General features: G+C 39.5%; 1 protein-coding gene across 1 annotated transcript in view; it reads left to right on the top strand.

Moving 5' to 3' along the window:
- The window catches only part of reck (reversion-inducing-cysteine-rich protein with kazal motifs), a 116,356-nt gene that overhangs the window by 39,206 nt on the left and 49,632 nt on the right, over positions 1-27,518 (top strand). The window contains exons 4-14 of the mRNA XM_046061402.1: positions 2,990-3,026; positions 7,698-7,783; positions 7,897-7,944; positions 8,581-8,614; positions 10,191-10,388; positions 12,598-12,862; positions 13,002-13,175; positions 17,899-18,111; positions 19,177-19,313; positions 19,726-19,869; positions 19,975-20,163. Of these exons, the coding sequence (XP_045917358.1) occupies positions 2,990-3,026; positions 7,698-7,783; positions 7,897-7,944; positions 8,581-8,614; positions 10,191-10,388; positions 12,598-12,862; positions 13,002-13,175; positions 17,899-18,111; positions 19,177-19,313; positions 19,726-19,869; positions 19,975-20,163 (1,525 nt within the window). The remainder of the gene's footprint in view (positions 1-2,989; positions 3,027-7,697; positions 7,784-7,896; positions 7,945-8,580; positions 8,615-10,190; positions 10,389-12,597; positions 12,863-13,001; positions 13,176-17,898; positions 18,112-19,176; positions 19,314-19,725; positions 19,870-19,974; positions 20,164-27,518) is intronic.

The following is a 27,518-nucleotide window of genomic DNA, read 5'->3' as shown; positions in this document are numbered from 1 at the left end:
ATGTAAAGATATTGAAATTTCAATCCTATCAGCCTGAAAGGGAAGAGAGAGAAAAAACTTTTTACAGACACAAAGGCCCTGGCTCTCTGGGTAGATGTAGATTGGAGGGATTTGGCTCATATAAACGACATTATTGTTCCTGTCACGTCCTTGCCTTATTGGCCCTTGCTTCGTCACAAATCATTTTTATGCTTCATGTAAAGACACTGTTACTCCTCAGCCTGCTTTGTAAATGATGCTGACGCCCGCTGACAGGAACCTTTGTTCCCCAGCCAAGAAACACGGGGGAGTGTTAACAGTGACGTGGACATTTTACCAAATGACTGTCCTGTAAAAGCATAAAAGAATTTATTTTTCTACCACACTTCTCTTTCCGTGTCTTTCTTTCTTTTATCTGTATCTCTGTGTCCCTTAGACAGAGGAGACAGGCGAGCTTGTTTGTGATGATTAATCCCACAACATTTCACCACAAACCCAGCGGGAGTTTCATAACATTCATATGTTTTCCTGTTTTTCAACACTGTTGATCCAAGGAATGTAATGTTTGTTCTCTGTGAAATTAGAGAAGCTTCTCTTCATCTTAACAGTTCAATCCATTGTTGAGTATATTTTATCACTGACAGGATAATGAGCCTGCCCCTTACCCTAGTCCAAAGGGTTTCTCACCACATTCCAGAAAATGAAATGCCACAAACACTAACCCTAAATGTGCAAATTAGTCATTTTTAATGACATTAGTGCTTAATGTGTAAAAGTAAAGTACTAATGTGATACTTACTTAATAGAACTGGAGCCAAGAGTCGACTGACCATTGCTGAAAGCCGAAGCCAATGGGGTGTGTCCGCTGTCCAGAACCATGGATTCAGGCATTCCCATTGTAGTTTGCGCTGTAGACAAATGTACACCAAGCAGACCGGAAAGTCACCTGAAAAGTTGACATAAAATTGCCCCTGCAAAAACCTAGTAAATATTTAGGCTGCCATCTAATAGTTGACTAAACCGTTAATCGATGAAAGGAGTCTTTTTCATTGGTCAGTTAGTTGCAGAAAAAAAACAACTATCTCAAACTCAATTCGGGAGCTGCACCTCGTTGTTAGGGACGAGATGAAAGCATCATGGGACTGTTGCTAAATGGACCTTTTCTCTTGAGTAACACAAAGTCACTCACATTGACTGCTTGTCGTGTTCCTGTGTGAGCTCTTTCTGACACCAGAGAACATACATATACACATTAGAAGAAATAAAGTGCAGGCTGAGCTGCTGTCAGTCATCATAATTTGATTTGTCCGGACCAAATGAACCCAACTGCAAGTGTGATAGCATCCTGAAGGTATATATTGTGCCAAAAAAGCACTAAACTACTATGTACTCTAGTGTGTACATCAACAGAAACTTAAGCTTTAAAAAGTAATTTACTGTTGGTCAAACACAGACACTGCAGGAGCTGAAACAAGGAAGTACTGGGCGCACCTAGGACAAGGGGTGGACATTTATTGTTGCTTATTAATGTTAAACACAAAGTTAGGCTTTCCAGCTCAATTAAAAAGACAGAGAGAAAGTGAGAAGAAGTGCGAATAAACTGAGAAGGAGTAGAGGTGGAGAGAGCTAGTGCGTGAATGAAAGAGAGGGTGCAGTGATGAGAGAACTTGATTGTTTCATGGAGGTTTAGTTTTCAAGCAGAAATACATTACTTTCAAACACGCAGCGGATTGTCTGCTTTGGAGACAGCCCTTCTGGAGTTTTCAGTGCCCTTTCCCACCTCAGCTTGGCATTACATTATCTATTACATAATTTACATTATCCAAAGAAGGTTAAAGTCCAAGTCCAGTTGCCCTTGACTTTAACCTTCTTTGGATAACTATGAATTGGATGACTGAGAACCTTCACAGACATCTCCTTTTCATTCATTTATTAAATCCCACTCAAACAATAGTCTCACAACAGTAAATACAAAGAACAGAATCACAGTGTTGTTGTTTCCTCCTGGATAATTGCATCTTAAATGCATTGAACATTGTTTATAAATCCATCACACATCTAATTTGCCTAATCTCCGCAGCGGTAGAAACTCAAAAATATGAATGTTCGAAATTTTGTACCTAGTTAAGTTCCTGAGTTTATTTTCTGTGGTTCCATACTTGGAACATTTGAACCGAAAAAGGGCTAAAAAGTGAACTAAAGGTATGTTGTGGGCAAGCAGTTTTTAAATAGCATGTCAACAGTTTACTTTCCCAAATCTCTAGTAGATATATTAAATGTGTACTTAGACGTTACATTTTTAGGTATATAGTAGTGCACCAACAGTTTGCTAAGATATACTTATGTTTGGTAAAGGTGGATATACCAGCGTCTGGACTGTTACCACCATTTAACCTGCATACATCTGGATGTTTGTTTGACATATCTGCTATAGAGAACCCTCAAATTGTCTAAGGTTATGTTCCCTAGACAAAAGAAAATTCTTCTGTGACCACAAGCTGATTACGATGGTAGGTCACACAAACCATGAGCCGATCATCACGGGCCGCAATATTTCAAATTTGGAGAGCTACATGGCAGATGAGCTCACCAGCTGCAATTACATAATTGCAGAGGTTTGTGGATGCACGTGAGAGTATGACGACAATAAAAAGTCAATCATTTATTTATTGTATGAGACATTTTACTGTCTCTTCTTCTTTGTGTGTCATCATTGGGATTTAAAATGATACTGGTTCTCAAAAAAAAATAGTGACTTAAAGAGTGGTACAGAACATTTTGGAGCTTGTTTGCTTGATTGACAGAGGTTTCTGCCTATCTAAGTCAACCGTGGTGGGTATCACTTCTTTGTCTCACTTCAGCTCCAACCAGGCTTCCTCCAATTTAAACAAATGTGGAATTTTTGGTTATTTTTGGGAGTTTTGCTTCAAAAACTGTAAAAGCTGTTAGGACATATTTTTAAACCATAAGTGACATCTGACATTGACGTTTTTTCTCCTTTGTCTTCTAGAATGAACTTTGGACGTGCATTAACTCTACACTTCCAGGTAAGAGAAGAGTGCTAATATTAAACCTTGTATGTTTAGCTTTTGAAAATTTCTGACCTTGGCATCTCTTAGGAGTAGTATCATAAATGACCCCACATCAATCAGTTTGAGCTGTTTAAACTTTACTGTTTTGATTCAGCCTGTTGCTATATTAATTTATTATAATAGGATGAATCGCCTTCCCATTAAGAAAGACGCTGTGCACATTTACACAGGAGGTACAGCAGCATAACGTCACTGATCATTTGAATCTCCCGACACTCCGACAAGATCGGTCAGGATGAACTGACAGCAGCCTCTATAATCATGAAGTAATTCATTAAAGCACAAACACATGGCATATAGAAATCTATTTACCCATGATCCATCAGGTGATCTACCGTCTTGTTAAGAGTAGCCGAGTTCCCCCGTAGTTTGCACCCTGCCTGCAATCTCAACCATCGGATTCCTGCAACAGGAAATAATGTTACACTTTTACTCATGGATTTGTTTTACTGGTGCCAAAATGTTTCGTGTGTGTGTTGGTGATTTATTAAAAAAACAAAACACCACTTAATTTTGGGTTAAAATGCATTGTAACGCCTCTACTGAGATTGTAACGGGTATAATATTACGTTTGTTTTTGTTTTTGTTTTTGGTAATGCATTATAATACTGTGTTACAGCAAAAAGCAATACATTACTGTAATTGCGTTACTTTATTTTGCTTTACTGGTGAACACAGTGGAGCATTTAGCAACTAAAGAGTCAATATTCTTTTCAGGAGTTGGTGTAGACCAAAACAGAGCTAAAGCCTCTTTTCCACTGCACAGTACCAGGTCGCCTCACCTTTGTTTGGTTTTCCATTGTGGAAAAGGTGTACCTTGACCTGTTTCCAAGTAATTTTTTTCGTATCAACTCTGTCGAGGTTCTAAGCGAGCTGAGGCGATACTAAAATGTGACGTGAAAACATGGCAGACTACTGATTGGTCAGAGAGAATCGTCTCTATTCACTGCATTATCATTGAGCTTGTCTTTACATTCTGAGTAATGTTGAAATGTTTTAACTTAAATAAAGAGAAAGCTGTGTGGATCGCTGGTGTCGCATTGAACCTTATGTTGCGGCAGTTGTGTGTGGCGTCGCTTTGACGACCAGCTACATTGAGGGCTACTATATCTCTGAGTACTATCTGCAATGGAAAACGGATCACGGACAAACCGAGTCGAGTAGAGGAGAGTTGAGCTGGTACTGGTTATGGAAAAGCGCCATAAAAGGAGGTTGAATACTGGTTAATGATGGCTGTTGGGCGTATAAATTGAAAACTTTTTGTTAACATTGTATGCGGCAAGTGAGCTTATAATTTATCACATAGTTTTTTGTTTTACTATGTGAGATGTATATTTTGAGTTAGAACTTGAAAAATATATTAAAATAGAGAAATATTTAAAAGTTAATTTTTTAGTTTTGCATTGCATTTGACTTAGTTATTTATTTTTACTGTTATTGGTGTAGAGCAGGCTGTTACATTATGCTTGTTCTGGTAATTGAGTACTGTGACTTTAAGAGAGGCTCTCTCAGGTTGCGTTGTTAGCTGTTAAACCAGAGAAAGAGGAAGAGACGAGCTGTGGAGTCACACGGTTTTATACCACTTCCTGAGTTGTATTTAATATTATCCAGCAAAGAAACATTGCGGGCATCTGTAGAATAAAGTCTGTGTATTTTACCAACTTACATCTGTAGCTGAGTGGATGATTACATAAATACATGTGTATGCCAGGACGATCAGCTAGTTGGCATTTTGCGGTAACAACCATGTTAGCCATTTCAACTTTATGAGGCTGTCATGTGTCAAACACGTGTTGTTATGGCAAGATATATTAATGCAGCTTTAAAGACATGATAATCAGATTAAAAAAATCTACTCAAGGGGTTTTAAATATAAACACACTAACGTGTGTTTTTAAAAAAAACATTTTTGTCGTGATTCTTTTTTAGATTTCATTCTCATATTTATTCCAATATTAAAACTTTAATGTGTCTGTTGTTGTAAGGGTCACAGAAAATGGCTGCGGAGACAAACATTTTTCACAGCATTCCCGACTGAGAGCTCATCATATTTACTTGACTGTTTTTATTTTTATTATAAATCAAAAGGAGACTTTCAACCAAAGCTGTATCTACTGTGTGAATCTGGTTGCATGAGAGAAGATGGTAACAAGTGAAGTTGTTAAAGCTGCAAGCAGAGCAGAGGCTGACCAGAGCAGAAAGCAGGCAGTGGATCAAAGGCTTAAATCCTGCTGCCTGTGCTTGGAACAAATCTACCTGTCAGAAGCCTAATAGCCTCCAGATTGGGAGGTTCTGTTATTCTTGCCTTTTTGTACCCGCCAAACAGTGGCATCAAGACAGCCTAGTCTGTGATGATTTAACCTGTTAAGGAACAAGCTGCCCTCAGATCCTCTCAGACTCTGAGATATCATCAGTTGTCTGATGTTTACTGCATTCCTGCAGCTTTTATGGATTTACTCTGTGGGTGTAACCGCTTCTCCTAAACATGACAACTTCAATTAATGATTTCCTTCATTTCTCAGAGAGCCTTCCATCGACTCTTGCAAAATGCAGTGGAACATTTTGGAACTCAACATAATATAACACATTTAATAATAAGGCTGTAATGGTACACACAATCCACCTCTCTGTATGTTTTTGGCACAGCAGGGAAAACTAAAGAAATAAGAAGAGAATTTTTTTTGTGAATTATCTTGAAAAATATATAATATATAATATAAATAACATTAAATGGCAGCTATTTAAATCTTGCTGTAAAAATTAACACACTATAAAGTTGGCATATGGCTAATAAGAACAAAGGAAATCAGTTTATCAGTATTGCCTAATTGTTATTACAGAAAACTCCACTGTATATGAGCAAATATAAAGTAAAATTTACAATTACATATAATTACTTACTTGAAACCAAATACTAGAGTTAAATCTTTTTGGCATGTTTAACATTGAAGTCAGTCAAGAATCACTCTACAAGTCTTACAGAGTTAGCAGCTCTCTGTAGGCCTGGATGTCCATGCATCATCAGTAGTGAGTGTCACTGGGTAGTGGATAATTCCTGGACTACTGCAGCTGGTGCTCATTTATATGGGGCAGGAACAGCAGCTGTAACAGATGTATTCAGTTAATGCCTTTGCAAATGGTTTACAGTTACATGTTTAATTGTGTGTTCAAACCATGACATCACCCAACTTCAGTTACACTGATCAACACAGAGCTTTAGACAACTTTAACTTTCTAAGAAACCATAAGTATTCCAAACAATAGATCTAAATTACATTAGAGGCTCTTTCAGCTCTGATTTGTCTGTGTGCGCCATATTGAGCTAGCATGTTTTAGCTGAGGAGGTCAAAACTCCAGCAACAACTGTAGCTTACTGGGCTGCCGAAGCATTAGAGGGGGAAGATGATTGAGGTTGTTTGAGTGCATTCTTAGCTGTGATTGGTGTACTGATGTAAAGGGGCGGAGCTTGATTGCCATGTGTTTAATATCCCGGGCCTAGTTGTTCAAAAAGTTTAATCTGGATCAGATTGATTTTAATTTTTATTACAAGCCCAATTAAAATCAGATTTGATTGCAGAGCGGCGTAGCGCATGTGCAGCACATCCTCTCGCTCTCTCTCCCTCTCCCTCATGAACACAGCTGCACAAATCTGTCCGACAACGCTGGTGATGTCGGAGACCCAGCTTTAAAAAAGTTATTAGCAAGCCTGTAAGGAGCCTAACTAATAAGGAGAGCTAAGCTAATGTTACAGCTGGGTTTTCAAGGCTAACACGCTGTATATAGCTGGTAGTCAATATCCACTGCACGTGTGTGCCCTACCCCATGCCCCACAGTTACACTGTCATTCTGTGGGAAACACTGCTGTATCACCCTGATCCAGATATCTGTGAAGATTCTCAGTCATCCAGGTCATAGTTCTCCAAAGAAGGTTAAAGTCAAAGGCAACTGGAATTGGTTGGAGATACTAGAAGACATTTCATCTCTCATCTAAGAGACTTCTTCAGTTCTGAATGACTGGTAAGGAAACTCAGCTATTTCACCTCTGTGGGATCGTTTGCCAGGATCGTTGATACCGCTGGTTTGTTAGTGCTCCTGTCTGTGGTAACGACAGACGTTATGATCGTTAGAACCACCCCTGGCGAAGTCTGAACGACCATCGTTGGCATCTTCACCTGAGGCCAAGAGGTTACGTTTGTTAAGTTTCCTGGGAAGCGATGAAAGCACAGCATTGTAAGTGGGGGATAAGTGGTGCCGTAGACCCCCTCCTCTGTCCTCCACAGAGGTTAAATAACTGAGGTTCCCTACCACTCAGTCAGAAGCGAAGAAGTCTTTTGGATGAGGGACAAATCCTTTTTTCTTTTGAACCACCCATTTTCAAGATTTGATACAATCCAATAGCCAAAATCTGATCAGATTACTTTTGAACAACTGGGCCCAGGTAACAAAAAGATAGAAAAGTGAACCTGAACCCCACATTAACAAAAGATAACACATATATGAAGCTTTTGATAAAGGCCAGTATTGTCCCAATAAATAAATCAGTCTCCACAAACGGATCAAGCTAACCTCCATAAAATAGATGACCATAACATATAGTTGAGTCTGTGGTGTTTGATTTGTCTGCAGGAGTATCCAGGAAGTCAGATGGCTGGGTGGGGCTGGGCTGCTGTGAGCTGGCTATCTCCCCTGAGTGTCGCAAGGAATGCAGACAGGTGAGATATCGTAAATAACGTTTTACTCAGACCTTAATTGTTGTGTAAGTTAGGCCCACCTACACTGTGTTTCCTGTTCTGTTTTCAAGAATTTCTTTTCTTTTCCCTTGAAGGCATCATCTAAAAATGACATAACAAAAGTATGCAAAAAAGTCACAGAGGTAAGTTCAAGCATTTCAGAGAAGTAAAATTAAGCTTAAGCTATATATTTACCACTATTCCTAATACCTGTACTTTTTCTACTACACGTTTCACCAATTGAGGTGGCTGCTACTACCTCTGATACCACTGTGAAACATAATACGATACTAATACTAAATTTTATGGTTTCTATTTTACATATTTTATGTTTAAGTGAAAACTAAACTAACATTTTAAACAATTCAAAGACAACAAAATACGTTCGAAAAAGAATGAATACAAAATTAACGAAGACTTTTCTCATTAAGATGAGAAATATTAATGGATTCCTACTAAAATCAATCTGAGGGATCACAAGATAGTTCAGGAATCAGAAAGATAAAACTAAACAGATTTGTGCTGCTCAAAATGATATTTTGTGTGTCTTGTGTCTACTGAGAACTTTGACACATTGTCAGGCCTTAGATGAAACAGTCTGAGATGGAAACATCACTCACATCTGTCCATTTAGACATTTTAAGCAGTCATTGACCAAAAAGGTAGGTAGCCACTGAGATAAAGCTTCAGTATCCTTTTTGTTTTATACTGTGTTAAAATTGCGAGTTAGCTGAACAGCTCGAGTCAGTATTACCACAGCTTTTCTCTTCTCGTCCTAGAACTCACTCTACAGCTGCATCACCAAAAATGAAAGTAAGTTGTTACTCACACACACACATATTCAAGATGGACAGAGAATATGCCAATAATTGCAAACCTTGTAAACCTCGAGCTCATTTCTCCTTCCATAAATAAATAAACCCCCTGAGCACACCACTATCTTCTCAGACCAATAGATGGGCTTGTTTTGGTCTTTCTCTGTTTATGTATGTCTCGCACATACTGTAGATACACAACATGCAGCGATGCACACACAAAGCAGAGCCATGTTATTTGCCTGGCAGGATGTCAGGTCAGTGACTTCCTGCTGAGAGGTCTAATGTCAGTCAACTATAGCCAGAATAACGAAATCTGAGGTGTGTTTATCTGCCAGAGGGTTCAGCACATGGGTCCAGTCATTGTCAATGAAACAATATTCAGGTCAGAAAGAAAATGAATACTTAGATTGTGAATTTTTATCATAAATCATCAGAGGCAGTGTTAAATATATATTAGAAAATACAATCAATAAACAGACAAATATATATAGTCTTACCAGCTGGCAACATAAGACATGCTTCAAAATAAAGAAATACTGAAATCCATGAGACACAAAACTATGGCAACACCCACTCTCACTCTATATGCCGTGTAATATTCGGCTCTGCGTCAAACTTTGCTTTGTGGCAGCTACAGTACAATGCAAGCGAAGAGAGACAAGAATGAACTGTCATTATGTTGTGTATTTTCCGTGCTGTCCTAGAATTGACAGAGGTCTCCAATGCTCCTTTCAAAAAAGCTTCTGGTGGTTCTTCAAGGAACAGTAGTGAAACCTTCATCACTACTGTCTCATCTGACTTAGCATGTTGATCTGCAGACAGAGAACGCTGTTTTGTTCCAATTCAGTCAATCATTCAATTGAAAGACTTATTTTAATGCTCATGCCGGTCCTTGCCACACAATTTGTCTGGATTTACTAGTTTCACGTGCTTGCCCTAGTACCAACTTTCCTATGCACCTGAAATAATTCTGTACCTGTTAAAATTCTATACACATATTAGTGTTCAACACCATTAAGAAGTAGCATTTTAGCTGATAAGCTCAACACCATATGGCCACTTTCATTTCATTAAATTTATTTAGCTGATGCTTTTATCCAAAGCCACGTACAAGTACATTTCAACCATGTGGATACATCCCAAGAATAGCAAGATTCATGTAAGAACATCAACATCAAATACGCTTAATGGCCGTGAATTGGTTGAGCGGTAGCTGGACCCCCTCATAGTGACTGAAAAGCAAGTTGATTGGCAGTAGCAGGATGTAGTGGATGGGTCAGGCTGGATGGTTTTACCATGTCCTGGTAGTCTTTATAATGGGAGCCCTTTTACCAGTGAACAACATTTTGGTTTTGCAATCATGTCAAAAGCCAGTGATGGGTCAGTGATGAAAGGTTCACCCCCTATGTATTGATGGTTTGATGGATGTTTTCAGAAAGTCATATGTTTTTTCACACATACTTTGAAAAATGATAAGTAAACTCTTATCTTTAGCTGATTTCCCACAAAAGCACTGATGTGTATTTAGGTATTTAACATGTGTATGTGTTTGTTTGTGTGTGTTCCTCCAGTGGGCTCCACATGCTGCAGCTATGCAGGGCGTCACACCACCTGTAGAGAGTACTGCCAAGCCATCTTCAGGACTGACTCGACCCCCACTGTGTCCCAGATCAATGCTGTCAAAGAGTACTGTCAGAGTCACAGCACTCAGCTGCTCAGCTGTGTCAGCAACTTCACCAAGTCCTACCCCATACGCAGCCCTATAGACAGTAAGTCCATCTCCACTTTATACTGCAGATGTACACATCTCTGTCTTTGTTCCCATACAGTGGAGGTGAATGGAATTTTGCTTGTGGTGCTTTAAGCATCAAAACATTTTACAGTTCTTTCCAGTAACAGCGTCCCTGTCTCTCTGGATTATGAGATTTTATTGGGACGACTTCTTCCATTGAAAACTGTTGATGCAGTTCTCTACCAGAAGTAGAAAAATTTATAGGGAGAATTGTGCAGTATGTTTGATATTCAAAAGATGGATTTTTTTAGTACGTTTTATTGAATAAAACAACACAGCTTCCGGTGGCACAGCACTGCTGCGACCTGGACTCCTGCGCTGTGCTGCATTTTTATGCTGTGGTAAAAACATGTAAAATATTTCTTATTCATCACACAGAATGGTACATATGTAATTACTTTCATTTTGCATTCCTTACAACAGTTTGCACACTATGTGCATGCACATGTTCAAACGGCATACTTCTTTACTTTATTTTAACTCTTATGTTAGTACTTGTGTTTTGATATTAGTTCTTTCGCACTGTTCTTGTGTAGTTTGTGCGTGTACTGCTGTTGTGACATAAGAATCCCCCCGGGGAGCAAAAATAAAGTACATGTCTGTCTGTACAGAATACCTATGACAGCAACCACATTCTCCCACCCACGGTCACCCACACACAGTCAGCACGTCATAAATATCACATTGCAAAATATAGCAAAGATTGAAAAGATTAAATACATTTCAAGATAAAAGATAAATAAACCAATATGTAAATCAATGAAAATGACCAGTTGCCAGTTCTCTACATTCTGACTTCAGGGTCACCAGTCATCAGCAGAAAGACTGTAATGCATCATGTAGTGCATGCACCTGAGGGCTCTTCCACTCAAACGAGAACGTACCCGTAAAGATAGATCTTTAGTGGAGGATTACTTTAAGACAATAAACACAGCAGAAATCTTTTAAAAGCCCCTTAATGTTTTGGGGTTATGGCGGAGATATTTACATCCCAAGATCATATTTACAGTAAAATATTTTCTTCCTTTTCAATGTTTGATTAATTTTCTTGGTCATAAATCAAATCCTATTTACTCAGTAATAACACTTTATAAGACTTTATAACCAGTGCCTGCTTCATTTCAGCTCTTAACTACTACTGCTATTCCCCATGCATTTGATCCCCTGTGGTTATTACTCAATCTTACAGCATTACCTTTGGACAGTCATTGTGATGTCCTACAAATACTATTTAATTTGTGATGTTATGTTCTCTAAATCCATCCATACTACTTTAATGTATCTTTTATACATCTTCCATTATTGATTGACTTCACTTGGGAAAGACAGTGGATGGGAGCCTCCTTCTGGAAAATACTGTTAACCTCGGCTGTCAGAGTAGAACGATTAGTCACAAACTTAGTAACTTCTTCAAACGCACGTTAAAAGCAAGATGTTACTTAATAATTATGACAATCATCAGGTCAGCCACTAACCTTAGAAAATGTAAGGCAGCTCCTTAAGTCCAAAGTGTGAAAGGTTGATCAAGAGTAGACTGAACTACAGACACTCTTGATGGATTATTATTGTTATTTTCAACATGGAAACAGGAGTGGGTGACCATAGACTATATAAAAGAAGTGGATGTAGCCATGATGTCACCCGTTGGTTTGTGGATTACCGTTTTGAAGCCTCAATTTTTACAATTTGGCTGTTGCCATAATGTTTTGTGAAATGAAATGAAAATATTTGGATGAGAGGGCGGTGCTGGGGAAAGATACACATTGCTACGCCGGACAGGTCCCCGTGGGAACAACTTGTAAATCACAAGGTAGCTGCACCCTAAAGCATACCCTGCTTTTTTTTACATCATTTACACCATGCTGCGTTGAAGAAGACTTGAAACTAGCAACTGAAAACATAAACTCAGTAGGAAAGTGTTTACTGAGGTAATTATTCAGGTGAGAAGTAGCCTCATTGTCTCGTAGACATCTATACAATCGGACTTCTTTTTGCAGCCAGTGGAATCTCCTCCTGCTGGCTGTTAGAAGTAATGCATGTTTAAGGCACAGTGTTGGTTTCACTTGTCAGGTTCCCGCTTGGCGTTATGGATAAAATTTTCTAGTATATATAATTTTCTATTGTGGGACTGTGATATGTATGATGATATAGTACAGCACTTATGTCCCTCTGTCCCTCACTTCCAGGTCTATACTGCTGTGATCGGGCAGAGGCTACTCACTGCCAGGTGGCTTGCCGGCGAATCCTTCGCACCATGAGCACAGAGAATGAGATCATGGAGGGTTTGATTGAGGAGTGTAAATCCCAGCCTCTTCCTCAGGACCCTATGTGGCAGTGCTTTCTGGGCAGCGCCCACCCTCCTTCCCCCCCTGAAGAGGAGACCCCCCATCCCGGCAAGATGGACTGTGCCAAGCTGCACTGCTGCTCCAAGGCAAACACTTCAATCTGCAGGTACTGCACATTGTTTAGCACATGACATCCACTGCTTAGTGGAAGCCAGTACATTAATGTCCTATATTCTGAAACAGAGTACAGGTTGAGGTGAAATGTGTTTGTTTTTCTCATTATAACCCAGTCTGTACTCTGACAGGGACATGTGTCAGGAGATCAGTACTAACTGGGGCAGCCAGACGTGGCAGGACTTTGACCAGCTCTGTGAGTATAACCCAGGGGAGACGGAGCTCATCAACTGTCTGGCTGATGTCAGGGAGCCCTGCCAGTTGGGCTGCAAGGACCTCAACTACTGCACCAACTTCAACAATAGGTCAGACTTCTGGATACTCACCAGGGTTGAACTCAGTTTTTCATGGTTGTCTGCTTCCCTTCTCTAGTGTTAATTTTATCAGCCTTTTTCAAATTTAGTCTTAGTCCTGGGTCAAATGTCCTTGTTAGTTTTTGTCCAATATAGTCCACTGTATACTATTTTTTTAAATCAAGTTTTAGTTGACTAAAAGTCTGGGTGTTTTAGTCTGATTTTTGAGTTTTACTCATTAACCATCATTTTAGTCTTTTCTAACTCTTTTGTATAGTTTTGTGTCATGGAGTACGTTGAGTGCAGACTTAGGTGAGGACCCAAACACAGACACCGGCAGAGGATGCAGTTTAACAAAAGATTTATTCTCAAACAGAAACACTCAGGCTGACTCACAGATGCAGGTAAAATCCAGACAAGGCTGAAATCCAAACCAGGAACTCAGAACACAGGGAACAAGGCACAGCAGCACACTCAACATTGGACAACAACAAGGACCAGATAGGGACTAAACTGAGGGCTTGTATACACAGGCAAACGAGCAGGGAGGGAAGCACAGCTGAAGCACATCAGGTAATCAAACAGGAAGCAAAGCTAGTATGAGTACTGAATACTACAAAGTAAAACAGGAAGTAAACCACACAGGAACACACTAGGACAGATCTACCAAAGTAAAACACAAAACATGGAAAGACTGCAAAATCAGGGCATGGACTGAGACCGGACCAAACAGGAGACAGAACTACACTAAAACATAGAAACCTAGGACTAGGGAGTCGAGTAGGTAAAAAAACCCTAAACATGACAAGATCAAATAAAGCTTATAGAAACACAGAACCCAAAACCATGAAACCAGATACGGGAGTAAACTAGGACATGTAAATGAATAACACAGAGAAACACAGAACCAAAAACAGACTTAAACAGAATCAATAGAACACAGAACAAACATGGACAAAACAATAGAACACACAAAATGGAACCAAAACAAGACCAGAATCCTTAACTCATAACAGTTTTGTTCTCATTTTTATTGCAAAGAAGAAAATTTATCTCAATTTCTGAGTGGTTAGCCTTGATATGCCGCTTCAAGTTCGTAGTGTTTTTCCAGGAATCTTAAAACCACATTGCTCGCTGTCCGATCTAATTAGGCACTCTGCTTTTTTGTCCGCCACTGTATTTGAAATGGGACCAAATATCTAAGCACCTCTTTCACCCTAGCATGTTGTGTTCATCACCAGAGCTCACATCCTCCACAGTAACATTTTTCCAGAAATGCAGCTGAATGAACACTGTTCAAGTGAAAATTTAGAGGGAGAAAATATGGCCTCTAATATTTTGTGTCCCCATTATACTGACAAAAAGAAAGAGAGATTTTATTAACGTTTTTATTTTATGAATTACATTTTAGTCTCGTCATTTTTCATCAACAATATTGCACGTTATCGTAGTCACAGTCAGTGTTTATGGACATTGTCGCCGTCTTGTCATTGTCTCTTTTTTTTCAGGGGAAAAAAGGTCGTTGATGAACATATTTCGTTTAGTTTTGTCTGACGAAAGTAACACTACCCTTCTCGGTTCTTATCTTTATCTGCGAGGAGTATTTTACCCACAAATTATATTTTGACATTATGTACTAACTCTCATGTCAGTGAAAACACCTATTAAAACTGTACTTAGTGATCTGAACACTCTTCAAAACAACACAGGTTCACTTCAGGGTTACAAAAATATTTTACTGCCTTCAGAAGCTACTTCTCAGTCTGACAACTTGTTTTTCTCAGACAGATTTGTTTGACCAGATGCTTTTAGAAGCAAGTGAACATGTGTGTTTTGATGAGTAATCAGATTTTTTTTTATACTTTATAAATTACAGTATTTCATGCTTCACGTTTGGATGATGCTGCAAGGAATCATCAGTTTTTTACTGTAGAAGTTGAAACCAAAATTACTGTGCTGTCAGCCATTTCACTTAAACTCATTTTAACTGCTTTCAACTGCTTTCAGCTCAAACACTTCAGCTGACACTTTAGACACATTCAGTGCTTACATTTCAACTGGAAATTCAGAAATTTTCTAAACTCCAAAACTGACACTCTCATACAATATTTGACATGCAAAGAATTAAAACTTAAATCGTTTTACAGTATTTACACTAGCAATTAGCACAAGCTAGCACACTTACAGTTTCTTCAGAAAACCCACTTCTTAATCATTTAACTGTGCTTCTGAACATCTGTTTGAAAATGCATCATTTAGAGCCTGAAGAAAAATAAGAGGCAGAGAGGGAAAACAAGAGACGGATTTATATTGAACCCAGTGTGACCCTGGAGTTATCAGTACATGTTTTACACACTGTCTACAGATGGTGCAAAGGCTAAATGGAACGGCTTCAAAGGCTGCACTGGGAAGTCACACTAACACACACACACATCAAAACAAACTCAGATATACTTTATACATACACACAGTGGTCTGCAGGTCACCTAGTGAGTGAGGCAACCACAAAAGCTCACAGCCACTTGATTCTGGAGGGCATTCTGGAAAGCCTAGATCATGTTTTGCATGTGACTTTGTTTTATCACACAGATTCAATTGGATTGGAGTAACAAACAGTTTAAATAGAAGTCATTTATTTTAAAAATGCTGTATAGTTTTTTGAAACATTTGGTATTTGTGTTTATTATAATTGCTCCAATAAATTTCTATACTATTAATAATAATTACCACTGAAGGTGCCAAACATATTAAGAAACACTTCTTGGGTTCATCTTCTTACTCCCTCTTATTTAGAGGCTTGAAACAAATGTTGCTCAGCACAGGGGAAATATACCTTTAATCTTGTCTGTTGGAAAGGGTCAATTGACGTTTACACTTATTTAAATACAGATGTTTAAATAAGGATATTACTATGAGTGAGGTTTGCACTTAAAACACAGTTGTGCACTAGAGTAATCTGTGAGGAATACAGTGACAGACTTTTGGGTCCAAATTTCTTTATTTAGCAGAGGAATGGTTCTGATGGTGACAGAAGCCACACCAGAACTTCAGGTTACATCATATTAGGGGAGAGCCGGGACGATTGAAACGCGGGACGAATGAAACACTGCAATTTTCTCCCAGCCCATACAAGTCTGATATGCCAAACTACCTCAGCACATACAGAACACAGTACTTACCAGAACAGACTACCAGAGAAATGTACAACACTTGGAAGGACATGAGATTCCAGTGGCTGAAGCTTCTCTCAGAGTGAACAGCATTATGAGCTGAGGCAGTGATACCCCCTCTGAAGTATTTGAGTGTGTTATTCATATTAGTGGATTTTAAGCTTTCTGTTATTACAAAGAAAATGTTGTGACAAATTGTGGTTTCAGATCATGATGGCAGGGAGCTCATGCTGTGGCATTGTGGGATTTGAAGTTCAGGCAAACAAACTGTGGTTAAGACCCTTTGAGTTTCCTTTGATGGGCTCCAGGAGAGCCTTGTATGGGTTTGTCCTCCCCTGAGGGGTTCAAACACTGGGCTGTGTAGCCGGGAGCAGCATGGAAGACAAACACTGGTCTAGCGGTGGTGTTTTAGGCCAAAGGAGCATGAAGTTAATAACAGTGCGTGCATGCATGTTTCTGTGCCTGTGTGGGTGGAAGGCAGTGAACCTTAAATTAGAAACAAATCCCAAAACTGGATAGTTTTTAAACGCATCTTACCGTACTGATCCAGAAAGTAACTCCCTAACATATTCATTAATTCATTCTTCCGTTCATTCAGTCATTAATTCTTTACTTAACTAATGGATACCCTATTGGACAACAATAGCTTAAAAAAAACGTTTCTTAATGCAATGAATAGTACAAATGGAGATGACGGCAAACACAGTAATAATTACAGCCATAATCGAGCAAAATTTAATTCTAGAGCTGGAAACGAGCATAACAGGTCCCTTTTAATAAAAGAATGGTTGATGGAATAACACTGTTAGGCAAAGTTGTGAAAGATGGGTTTTGTTCTTCTAAGCCTGAAAATAGATTATATTTCTGCTTTGGTACTTTGATTGGGGGGAAAAAAAGATGATGACTCCTGATTTTTTTGAGTGTGTAGTAAGTTGCTCTTAATAAAAATCAACCGGTGGCTGTATTGAGTTTTGATTTGAGATGAAAACAATTTTGGGATTACATCAAGTTGGTCTGTGGTTTTACACACACACACACACACACACACGGTTGCTTCAAGATAAACAAAGCATCCACTCATCAGCAGCAAATGCAATGATGGAACCACACCCAGAACCTCTGCCTGGAACCTTCTCCCTTTAAACCATCATTTAGCTGACTCAACTTGAGACCAAACCCACCAATCAGACATCAAAGATTCTGGTGTAGTGGAAGGGGAAAACAACCCTCATAACTCTTTCTATACAGTTTCAGGGCACATTGTTCTGCTATCAGCCCTATTCTAGTGCTAGTATTAACCACATGATTGTTGCTTTTTTTCTGAGCACACTTAGTAGGACACAAGCATGAAATGTGCCAGGACCCTATTTTTTTATTTATTATATTACTGGCAGCCTAAAGGTGCTTTGGTAAGACTCCTGGCCTCAGGACATCTACATGGCAATTAGGACTACACCTACTGGCAACAGGAAGTTGCGGCTTTAATTTTTTTAATGTTTTATGTTTTAGGTACAAACCACCTTTTATTTCACTTTGACTTCACCTCTGTCTGTCTCTGTCCACAGGCCCACAGAGCTGTTCCGCAGCTGTAACGTCCAATCAGACCAGGGCGCCATGAATGACATCAAGCTGTGGTCCAATGGGACGATCAAGATGCCGTTCATGAACATCCCTGTGCTGGACATCAGGAAGTGTCTGCCAGACATGTGGAAGGCCGTGGCCTGTTCCCTGCAGATCAAACCCTGCCACAGCAAGTCCAGAGGGAGCGTCATATGCAAGTAGGTCTACTACCATCTTTAAAGGGACAAGTTACCAGCCAGTAGGAAGTAGCAACAGGGTCGCACATGACCAGGAGAAAAAATGTGGAGGGAAACTAAAGTTGGCTGATTAGAAATACTGACTTTTTTTGATATTTTGAAATAATTATCAAGATTTACTCAGACAGCAAAACAAAATGTAAAGTACAAGATAAGCCCCATTCAGAAAGGATTTATTTCTCTAGAGGCGGTGAGGGGATTTTAACATTACATATTCTAGTCAGTGATTTGTATCCCATCCGGTGGGTGTAATGTGGATCATTTTTCACCCCTACACCAGTAATAATTATAGCCACAATTGCCTACTGACTTTTTGGTGAACTCTGTTTGTGTAAATCTGGAAACTTGCTAACACCAAAATATAGGCCTATTTGTGGACCAAGACAATGACAGAAATAATTAAATTACGAAAAAAACAAGGTACTGTAAATGCTGTAATGTTAACTACTGTTGGGTACTGGTATTCTCTGTTGATCACTGAATGAAATCAGTTTGATTTCTGACTTAAATTCACCTCACACAGAATCTTTGCCTCACCACTACAATACCAATAACTTTTAACTATTATCTATAGCTATATTTTATCATAGGTCGAGATTCAAACACAACCCTAGAGCTGCAGTGCACAGATTGATGTGTTAGCAACATGTCAGTTCTGGTAGTAGAGGACACTTTATTCCACATAGATGCTTATAAACCCAGCTAAGTGTATAGATGGTCCACAAATCAGCTTTCCCCAGGAGAAATCCAGCTGGGGAAATCTTGCTTCTCTGGTCCCCCAGTCCGGATGAATAAGTTTCCCATTTAATTGAGATTGAAAAGGTTTCTGCAAAAAGCCATTACAGGTTGTGTGTGTTGGCAGAGCCTCACACTCTGCACCCAGCCCAGCTTACAACCCTCCTTACCTCCAAATGTCTGCATTTGTAGACAGAGAGGTTACACATGACCACTTTAATATGATAGATTTGTTTCCAGCAGATTTATACTGGCTTTTTTAGTGTAATGTTATCTCTTACCTGTCCTCAGGTCAGATTGTGTGGACATCCTGACCCAGTGTGGAGACAGGAAACGTTTCCATGAAGGACAAACTCCAGAGAGAATTTGTGAGCTGCTGTCGCCCATTGATGACCCTGAACGCTGCATCCCCCTCCACAGATACCTCAGTGAGTCACAACGACCCGTTCATATTCCTCAGGGGGAATGTCTGAGACACTTCAACGTTGAGAGCACTCACTCTTCCCTGTAGTGAGATGTACTGTAGAGGGGCACACTTACAAATGGAAATACCAACAAGATACAATATTGTAACTGGAAAGAAACAAATTCCAAAACTTACACTAGCTGCCTGTTATGTTCCGTATTGATTCAGGTCGAAATCGGTCCACAAAATATGACAACTTAAACATTTATTTTGTAGGAAAGATATAGGATGGATATTTAATAAGTTTTAGCAAATGTTTCCCCAGTGCTTTATGATGTTTTTATTTGCTAGTAAATTGGCAGATGGAACAGATGTTTTTCATTTCCATATCCACCCCTCACCTACACCTCTACCTCTTCACACACTCCCTCCAGCCCCCAGTTCTCTAGGCACCACCATCGTTGAGGAGGTCATCCATCCATGCAACCCCAACCCCTGCCCCAGCAACCACTTATGTCAGGTCAACAGGAAGGGCTGCCTTGATGAACTCAACTGTCAGCCATACCTCTGTGTGCCAGGTACGACCAACTACAGCCAGAGTTCAGCAGCTTTACTCTGCTTGCTTTAGAGTCTAAAACCTGCAGCATGGCAGTAATTCTGAATGGGTCTGTGTGTGTGTTCAGGCTGTAAACTGGGTGAGGCCTCCGAGTTTCTGGTGCAGCAGGACGCTCATATCCAGGTGCCGACTCGTGCTGGTCTTGCTGGGTGCTACGAGGTCTGCAGCTGTGGTCCCAGTGGGCGTCTGGAGAACTGTCTTGAGATGCCCTGTGTGGACACCAACAAGCCCTGCATTGTAGGAGGACAGAGGAAGAGTAAGACCTCCTTGCTGTCTGTCTGCATGTCCAAAGAGTTTCCTGAGTACATCCAACATGTTTTATGCACATCTTTAATTTGTGCATAAATAAACGTGTAAGCACTCTGCAACTCTGAAAAATTGGAAAGAATCTGAAACTATTGCAAAAAAGTTTTTAGGCTTGGCTGAGGTTGAAAAGCGGGTTAAGTTAAATGTGACAAAGTGCAATGGAAACAGACTTAGCCAATAAATCATGACTTATAGGAAGCATGCGACATTGTTGCTCCCTCTTCTTCTGCTGTGGTTTACTGGCAAGCACTAGGGAATTAGCGCTACTAGCACTTTATTTGACCAATTCCTAATAATCACATATCGGTCATGGATGGAAACACATATTAATTTGCATTTTGTTTTGCAGTTTTTCTCAAAATTCTGTCTGTCTGTCTATATTTGGATAGAGCTTAGCTAGTGTTGACTTATTTTGGTCACATTAATATCAACCCATATGTCTATTTTTTTGCTTGACATGTAATAATATTGATTATACATTATACATTAATAGAGACATTGCAGCATGGCTCTAGCAGTTCAGGTCCAGCAGTTGAATGCACCAGTTTTAACTTACCCGTGTTATAATGTAAGTTTTTACTAAATGGAGATTTACACAAACACACAAACTAGTTCCTACCTAGAGACAAGTTGTTTCTATTTATTTACATCTACTAGCTTCCAGGTATAACTGCTGCATAACTGATTGAAACTACTGTAAAACAAACTTGTTAACATACGGTATGACTCGTTTAGATTGGGGAGTCTAAAATGTTGATATTTCCAACCTGACACTTGATCATGATACTTTAAAATAATGATTTCGCAAAAATATCACAGCTTACCTGAAAATTCAAAACATGTTAATTACATTAATAACAGACTAAATGAGCAAACAGTTTAGGTTTTGTAAATTAATATTTCTCACTGATTTTCTTAGCTACCTATACATCTGAAGTTACTAAGAAGTAAGATGAAAACCAAACGTTTACCTGATTGTTTCTAGGTTCAGAACTCAGCTCACTTCTTTAGATCAGTAAACTCAGTGTTTAATCTTGAATCTTATTGTCTTAACCATAAAGATGACCCATCTACCCAGTCATACTTATTACCAGACTAAGATTGTATGCGCTTCTGCTAAACAAATACTGAAGTAGAATAAAACTGAATTCAAAACCTCCAATCCACACAATAATGCAATAAATCGTAGTGATCTAGTCTGTATTTAATATATATGTACATATATATATACTGTGTGTGTGTGTGTGTGTGTGTGTGTGTGTGTGTGTGTGTGTGTGTGTGTGTGTGTGTGTGTGTGTGTGTTAGGGCTGAACGATAAATGGCATTTGTGATGTGAGAAAACGAGATTTTCTAATTACACTCTGGTCACATGACACCCAAGAGTAAAGAAGTCTGCAGACAAAGCATCAACTTCCCACCTTATGCTGTACCTTGACTTGTTGTTGTACAATGGCCTTACGCTTGACAGAAGCTGACACGACAGAAACTTTGGTGTCATACAGGGAATGAAAGTAGCAGCCGCCACCCGCGGGTAACTGGGTGGTGGTGTTGGTGGGTGAAATCATCAAGCCATCCACCACTTTGACGGACAGGAAAAATGCACAACAGAAAGACAAGTGTAGTAAGGTAATAGGAAATATCTGTGAAACAGCGTTTCAAACCAAACGCACAAGTCCGAAAGAGGCGCAGTTTGTCCCGAGTTACAGCCCACCAGCATCGCAGGCTGCGGGGGTGGGTGACTCCGGTGTTGTCGGAGAATTACTAAACACGAGAGGCGTCACTTGGTTTTATTTTCGTTGGCCAACTTTTGAATTGAACCCCAAACTGAGTATTTTTTGTTTGCTTACTGGGATACAGAAAGATGGACTAAGAGATTTGAACTGAGATAAGGACTCATTAATTGGTGGTTGAACTGTGGGTTTTGTATAACACACTGTGGTAAACCTAGTTGTTCTTGTGACCTGTAGGTAGGCTGATGATATTATATAAATTTAATGCCATGACTTGACTCTCAAATTATCTTTCTCATATTATTAAAATTTGATATTTCTTCTCCACCATAGCTCATAATAATTATCCCTGCAATTCATGTATTTACATTACATTTATTCATTTAGTTGATGCTTTTATCCAAAGTGACTTACAATTGCTATACATGTCAGAGGTCACACGCCTCTGGAGCAAAAAGGGGTTAAGTGTCTTGCTCAGGGACACCCTGGTGGATGGGTCACAGTGGGGAATTGAACCCGGGACTCTCACACCAAAGGTATGTGTCTTATCCATTGTGAATCACCAAATTACATCATAACACAGGCCTAACCCACAAGAAAGAACAGTGTATGTTTAATCTAGCTAATATTGTGTTGGTCCTAGTATACACTGATTTACTGCTTGTCCATTTTGAATAATACAGGAGGTAAAGAGCTTACAAATTAATCGCATATTAAATCGCAAAATAGGTAAAAAAAAATCGCAATTACATTATTTTCCAAAATCGTTCAGCCCTAGTGTGTATATAGTACTGTGCAAAAGGCAGGTACTGAAAAAAATGCTGTACAGAAAGAATGCTTTCAAAGATAGACATTGTAATATATTATATTTAGCAATTAACAAACGTTAGTGAAGTGAAGAAAAATCTAAAACAGGTCTATATTTGGTGTGACCACCCTTTGTCTTAACACTGACTTTACAGCATTTTTTCTACACCTGCCTAAAACTCTTGAAATAATAATCAACCTCTCTGTTGTTTACAAAGACAAATACTCCAATTTCACTTCACCCCCTCCTCTCTCACCTCACCAACTCAGGTTCTTTACCCACAGAGGTTTATTGCTTTTCAAGCATTGTGCTTTTATGTTTGTTTTTGCCTGCACTTCTAAGGAGCTGCTCTCCTCTTATTGAAGGCAGATGTTTGGTTTGAATTGGACACATGCTGTTCTATTTTGTGTAGAGCCAAACTCCGTTCAAAAGTCTAGCAATTTAATGTGCTGTTGCCTAATAGCTGGTAGACACATCGCAGAATAACTCTTTCAAAATCCGTAAGAGCCTCTCTTAAATTTAGTATGTTTACATTTCTCTAAGCAGTTTATATTAATAAAATGAATGACTTATTCTAAGAGGTGACATTTAAAAGGGAGAACTTTACATGCTTTTTCTTTATTCTCTCCTCTGAATTAAATCTTTTGAATTCTGTAGTCATCTTGTTGTCTCTTGACAGCAAGGTAAGACATGTTGTGAGTAGCATATTTTTGCTTGTAGCGTTTAGAGGTTTCTGTAGTTTATTCTGCCATTTTCCACACACCGTGGTAGGTGGCATCAGAAAGTGAGAAAGAATATTTGTTGAAAAAGTAGGTGCTTAGTGGAGGTGTGTTGTCAGTTGAACTGTAGATCTAAATAACTGTGAACATCATGTTATAAAAGTTATGTTCTTTTGGGGGTGCCCCGATGGGTTAAGGTGCTGACCATAAAGAACAACTACGTGCTTTTTTGTCTCATGTAGTTAGTCATTTCTCTCTCCCCTCATTTCCTGTAAGGTATCAGTTAAAAAACTTCCAGTTTATAAATACTTAACCAACTCCATGACAATTGAGCCTACTCCAATCACTGATAATGGCAGTAAGAAGTGGTTGAAAGCTGCTGGAAAGTGAAAGAGCTTGAGACAACAGGCTTAAGCGCTTTAAAGGTGCTATATGTAGTTTTTTTTTAATGAAATCACTTATCAATTAATAACTTTTCTATTGCCTATTTGTGAACAGGTTGGTCCCTCACATAAAAATGAACCACACGCCTGTTTTCTTGGTTGCTTGGAACAGCCACTATTCTGCTACATATGTGCAAAAATCGGGTCAGATTTTCTGCACGTGCGCTCCCGAAAATCTTGCCTACTGATTCTGAATTGCTAACAGCTAACAAAATGGAGTCCGCTAACACCATAAAATGACCGGCTCCCAGCACAACACAGACTCCAACAGAAACGTAAGGATAAAAACACCAACAAAGTTTTATTTGCTGAAGCCTGTCAGGCCAAACGAGAATCAGATCAACGTCGGGCGAAAACACCGTTTAACACCGTTTTGTGTTTGTGTCATGGAGAGACCTCCGTTTTGTTTTGGATATAAAAACCGACCCAGAGTTGGCTTTCATTCTATTGGAAAGGTAAGCTAACATTACTGCAAAGCATGTGAAACATATTGTGATTTTGCACTTTAGTTTGTCTCATTTGCTGTAACTTACTTGACCCACATAATATACAAAAAGTAAGTTACAGTAATATTACTTACTACAGTCTAAGTGTTTATTCAGCCTAGCTCACTAACTGATTTGACGTTTCATTTTGGATGGAGATATGTTGCATAGATGCTACCATATATGCTTCATTTTGAAATAAAGAATGCTGATGTTTGGATCACGCCGCCTTTCATCACACTACATTTGCTCTGCAGTTGTATAGTGCTTAATAATAAGGCTGAAGAATCACCTTGAATCAATCATCTGGAGTCAGGCCATGGTTAGCTTAGTTTAGCATAGAGACTGGAATCAGGGGCTAGCCTGGCTCTTTCCAAGCTGTACATCATTTGTTTAATTGGAGCCTTCTAGCAGATTTTCAGGAGCTGTACCACACCTCAATCATGCCACTCTCGGCATTTCTGTAAATACCCAACTAACCCATCTCCTTTTCATCGCTCTTGTATTCTGTACCAGAACCAAGACCAAGCAACATTTCCTCGACCATGGTAAGCTACCATTCCATAATGTGAATTACTACAAGCAACTTCATCCATCCACTTACCTCTTGAGTATGGACTCCATGATGCTATCCCTATTAGACGAAAAAAGACTGCGGGGGGAAGTTTTCCTCAACCCATGTCAGCAGACCCAGCATAAGAAGCCTGAAACTTCTCTGCTGCCTCCATGCTTGAGACCCTGCTTTCCACAATCTCAAAGCCGTACAGGAAGCAGGTGTCCAGCTCTAACTTACTCCATCTCTCCTCTCTCTCCATCTCTCATCTCCTTCATCTAAAATTTCCTATTTCCTACTGGACTGTAGCCACTCTTTAAATGCTAGGAATGACTCTTGACATAAACTGTTTCACTCCATCTTTGGCTCAACCTCCTTGCCAAACCGGAACTGGATCAACTTCTTCTGTGATGAACAACTGACGCACCCACACGACATGGTTTATGGGATTTCAGGAATGGAAGATGGTTTTCCAGCAGAATGACCTCAAGAGCTCGCAAGTGAACACCAAGTCACTTCCTCCACGCTCTCAAAATCTGCCCGTAATAGCCACACCTATTCTGTGGGGCAACGAATGGTCCCGAAAGTCCATCCTCATACCCTGACAACTTTGCAGCCATCGACGTAATCAACAAAGGTTGCTCCGACGCCTCATCCATCATGCCCTTCATGTCCCACCTAAACTGGCACTCTGTTACTCACCAGTACCTCCTTCGCACAGCTCATGTTCCTAGTCATTCCAACGCCATCATTGACATCACTGACATCATTGAAGCTTCCCCAAAAGGCAGTAGCACTCCAAAGCTGTACTGCTAGTTCAAGTCTCGCACACATTCTTTGTGGTCCTTGCTAGTGAATCCGTACTCAAACAGAAATGAAGAGACAACACAGTGTGGTTTGACAGGGAGTTACTGTATGTACTGTATACAGTTTTAACCAAAGTTTAATGCTGTAGCCAATCAGTATACATGTTCAAGAGATATACACAAGTTGGTTACTGGTAAGATAATGTAAAAATGATTACTGACGTTTTTTTTCTTTAGTACGCCATAACTACAAATATCAGAACTTTATTATTCCCTCCCCTGCCCAGTTAGTCCATGTTCAGCACAGCTGCAGAGAAGGTAAGACTAGGTTTGTAAGGTTTAACGTTACAGCCTATCTCTGTGTATTCAATTAAATTTTATTTATATTGCGCCAAATCACAACAACAACAGTTATCTCATAGTGCTTTTCATAAAAGAGCAGGTCTAGACCATACTGTGATATTATTTACAAAAACACAACAATTCCCACCAAGAACAAGCACCAGGCGACAGAGGCAAGGAAAAACTTCCTTTTAAGAGGCAGAAATCTCGAGCAGAACCATGGTTCAGGATGGGGATGAGGGTGAGAGAGAGAGAGCTAAACAGAAAGAGAGAGAGAAATAAAGAGGGAGAGAGGGTTGAGGGGTGTTGGGGTTTTCAACATATGGTTAGGTCTGGTTATTAGCTGAATATCAAAGATATTCTAGAAATATTAATAAAAATATTAATATTTAAAATTATTAATTATAATTAATAAATACGGGGCACCACCCTGGAATCAAGGGCCCAATAACCAAATATGAGCCAAATATGATCAGTCTAAAAGAGGGTTTGTCCACCTATAGATGGCAAACAGAGAAGGGTGAGTCCATACACTGGCTGTGGCAACCAACTCTTACTACAACATTATACACCAATAATCGCAACGACTTCTTAAAATTATAATAGGATTTATTCAAATCAAGCACAGATCAATGATCAGTAACTTTAGCAAGTAAATCACTATTAACTATTCTTAGCAAAAATGAAATAAAGTCAATAAACAAATCATACAAAACATACAACAATCCAGCAAGCGTGTGTGTGTGTGTGTGTGTGTGTGTGTGTGTGTCTGTATAGGTGTGCGTGTATGTAGGTGTGTGTGTGTGAGTGAGAGACAAAGGAGGGGGAGAGACTGAGAGAAGGGTGGATCCGACCATGTGGGTGGTCGCAGATCCGGTTCAAAATGGGCTTGAGGCCAGCTGATTTTGGAATCAAGATGGCAGTTCAAACCATGTGATTTCAGGATCAAGGTGGCGGAAAATCTCTCCCCTGAACTAGAAAAATTGGAGACACACTCTGATGCTAGCCTGCTGTGGGTCACAGGTCTGGTTAGCTTCAGAGATCACGTGGTGTGTGTATGTAGGGTTAGTAAGCAGAAGGAGGAGAGAAAGGCACAGGGAAAAACTATATACAGGTGCTGGTCATATAATTAGAATATCATCAAAAAGTTGATTTATTTCAGTAATTCCATTCAAAAAGTGAAACTTGTATAATTTATACATTCATTCCACACAGACTGATATATTTCAAGTGTTCATTCCTTTTAATTTTGATGATTATAACTGACAACTAATGAATGTGGGGGAGATTCACAAAGATTGGACTGCAGCTGGAGTCTTCAAGTGCTTCAAGAACCACCACGCACAGACGGCCACAGCAATACGTGGGTTTCAGCTGTCGCATTCCTTGTGTCAAGCCACTCTTGAACAAGACACAGCG

Source organism: Micropterus dolomieu, linkage group LG01 (assembly GCF_021292245.1).
Source record: "Micropterus dolomieu isolate WLL.071019.BEF.003 ecotype Adirondacks linkage group LG01, ASM2129224v1, whole genome shotgun sequence".
Taxonomy (NCBI): domain Eukaryota; kingdom Metazoa; phylum Chordata; class Actinopteri; order Centrarchiformes; family Centrarchidae; genus Micropterus; species Micropterus dolomieu.
The sequence above is the reverse complement of the archived record's forward strand: the minus strand, read 5'-3'. Positions and strand labels throughout refer to the sequence as shown.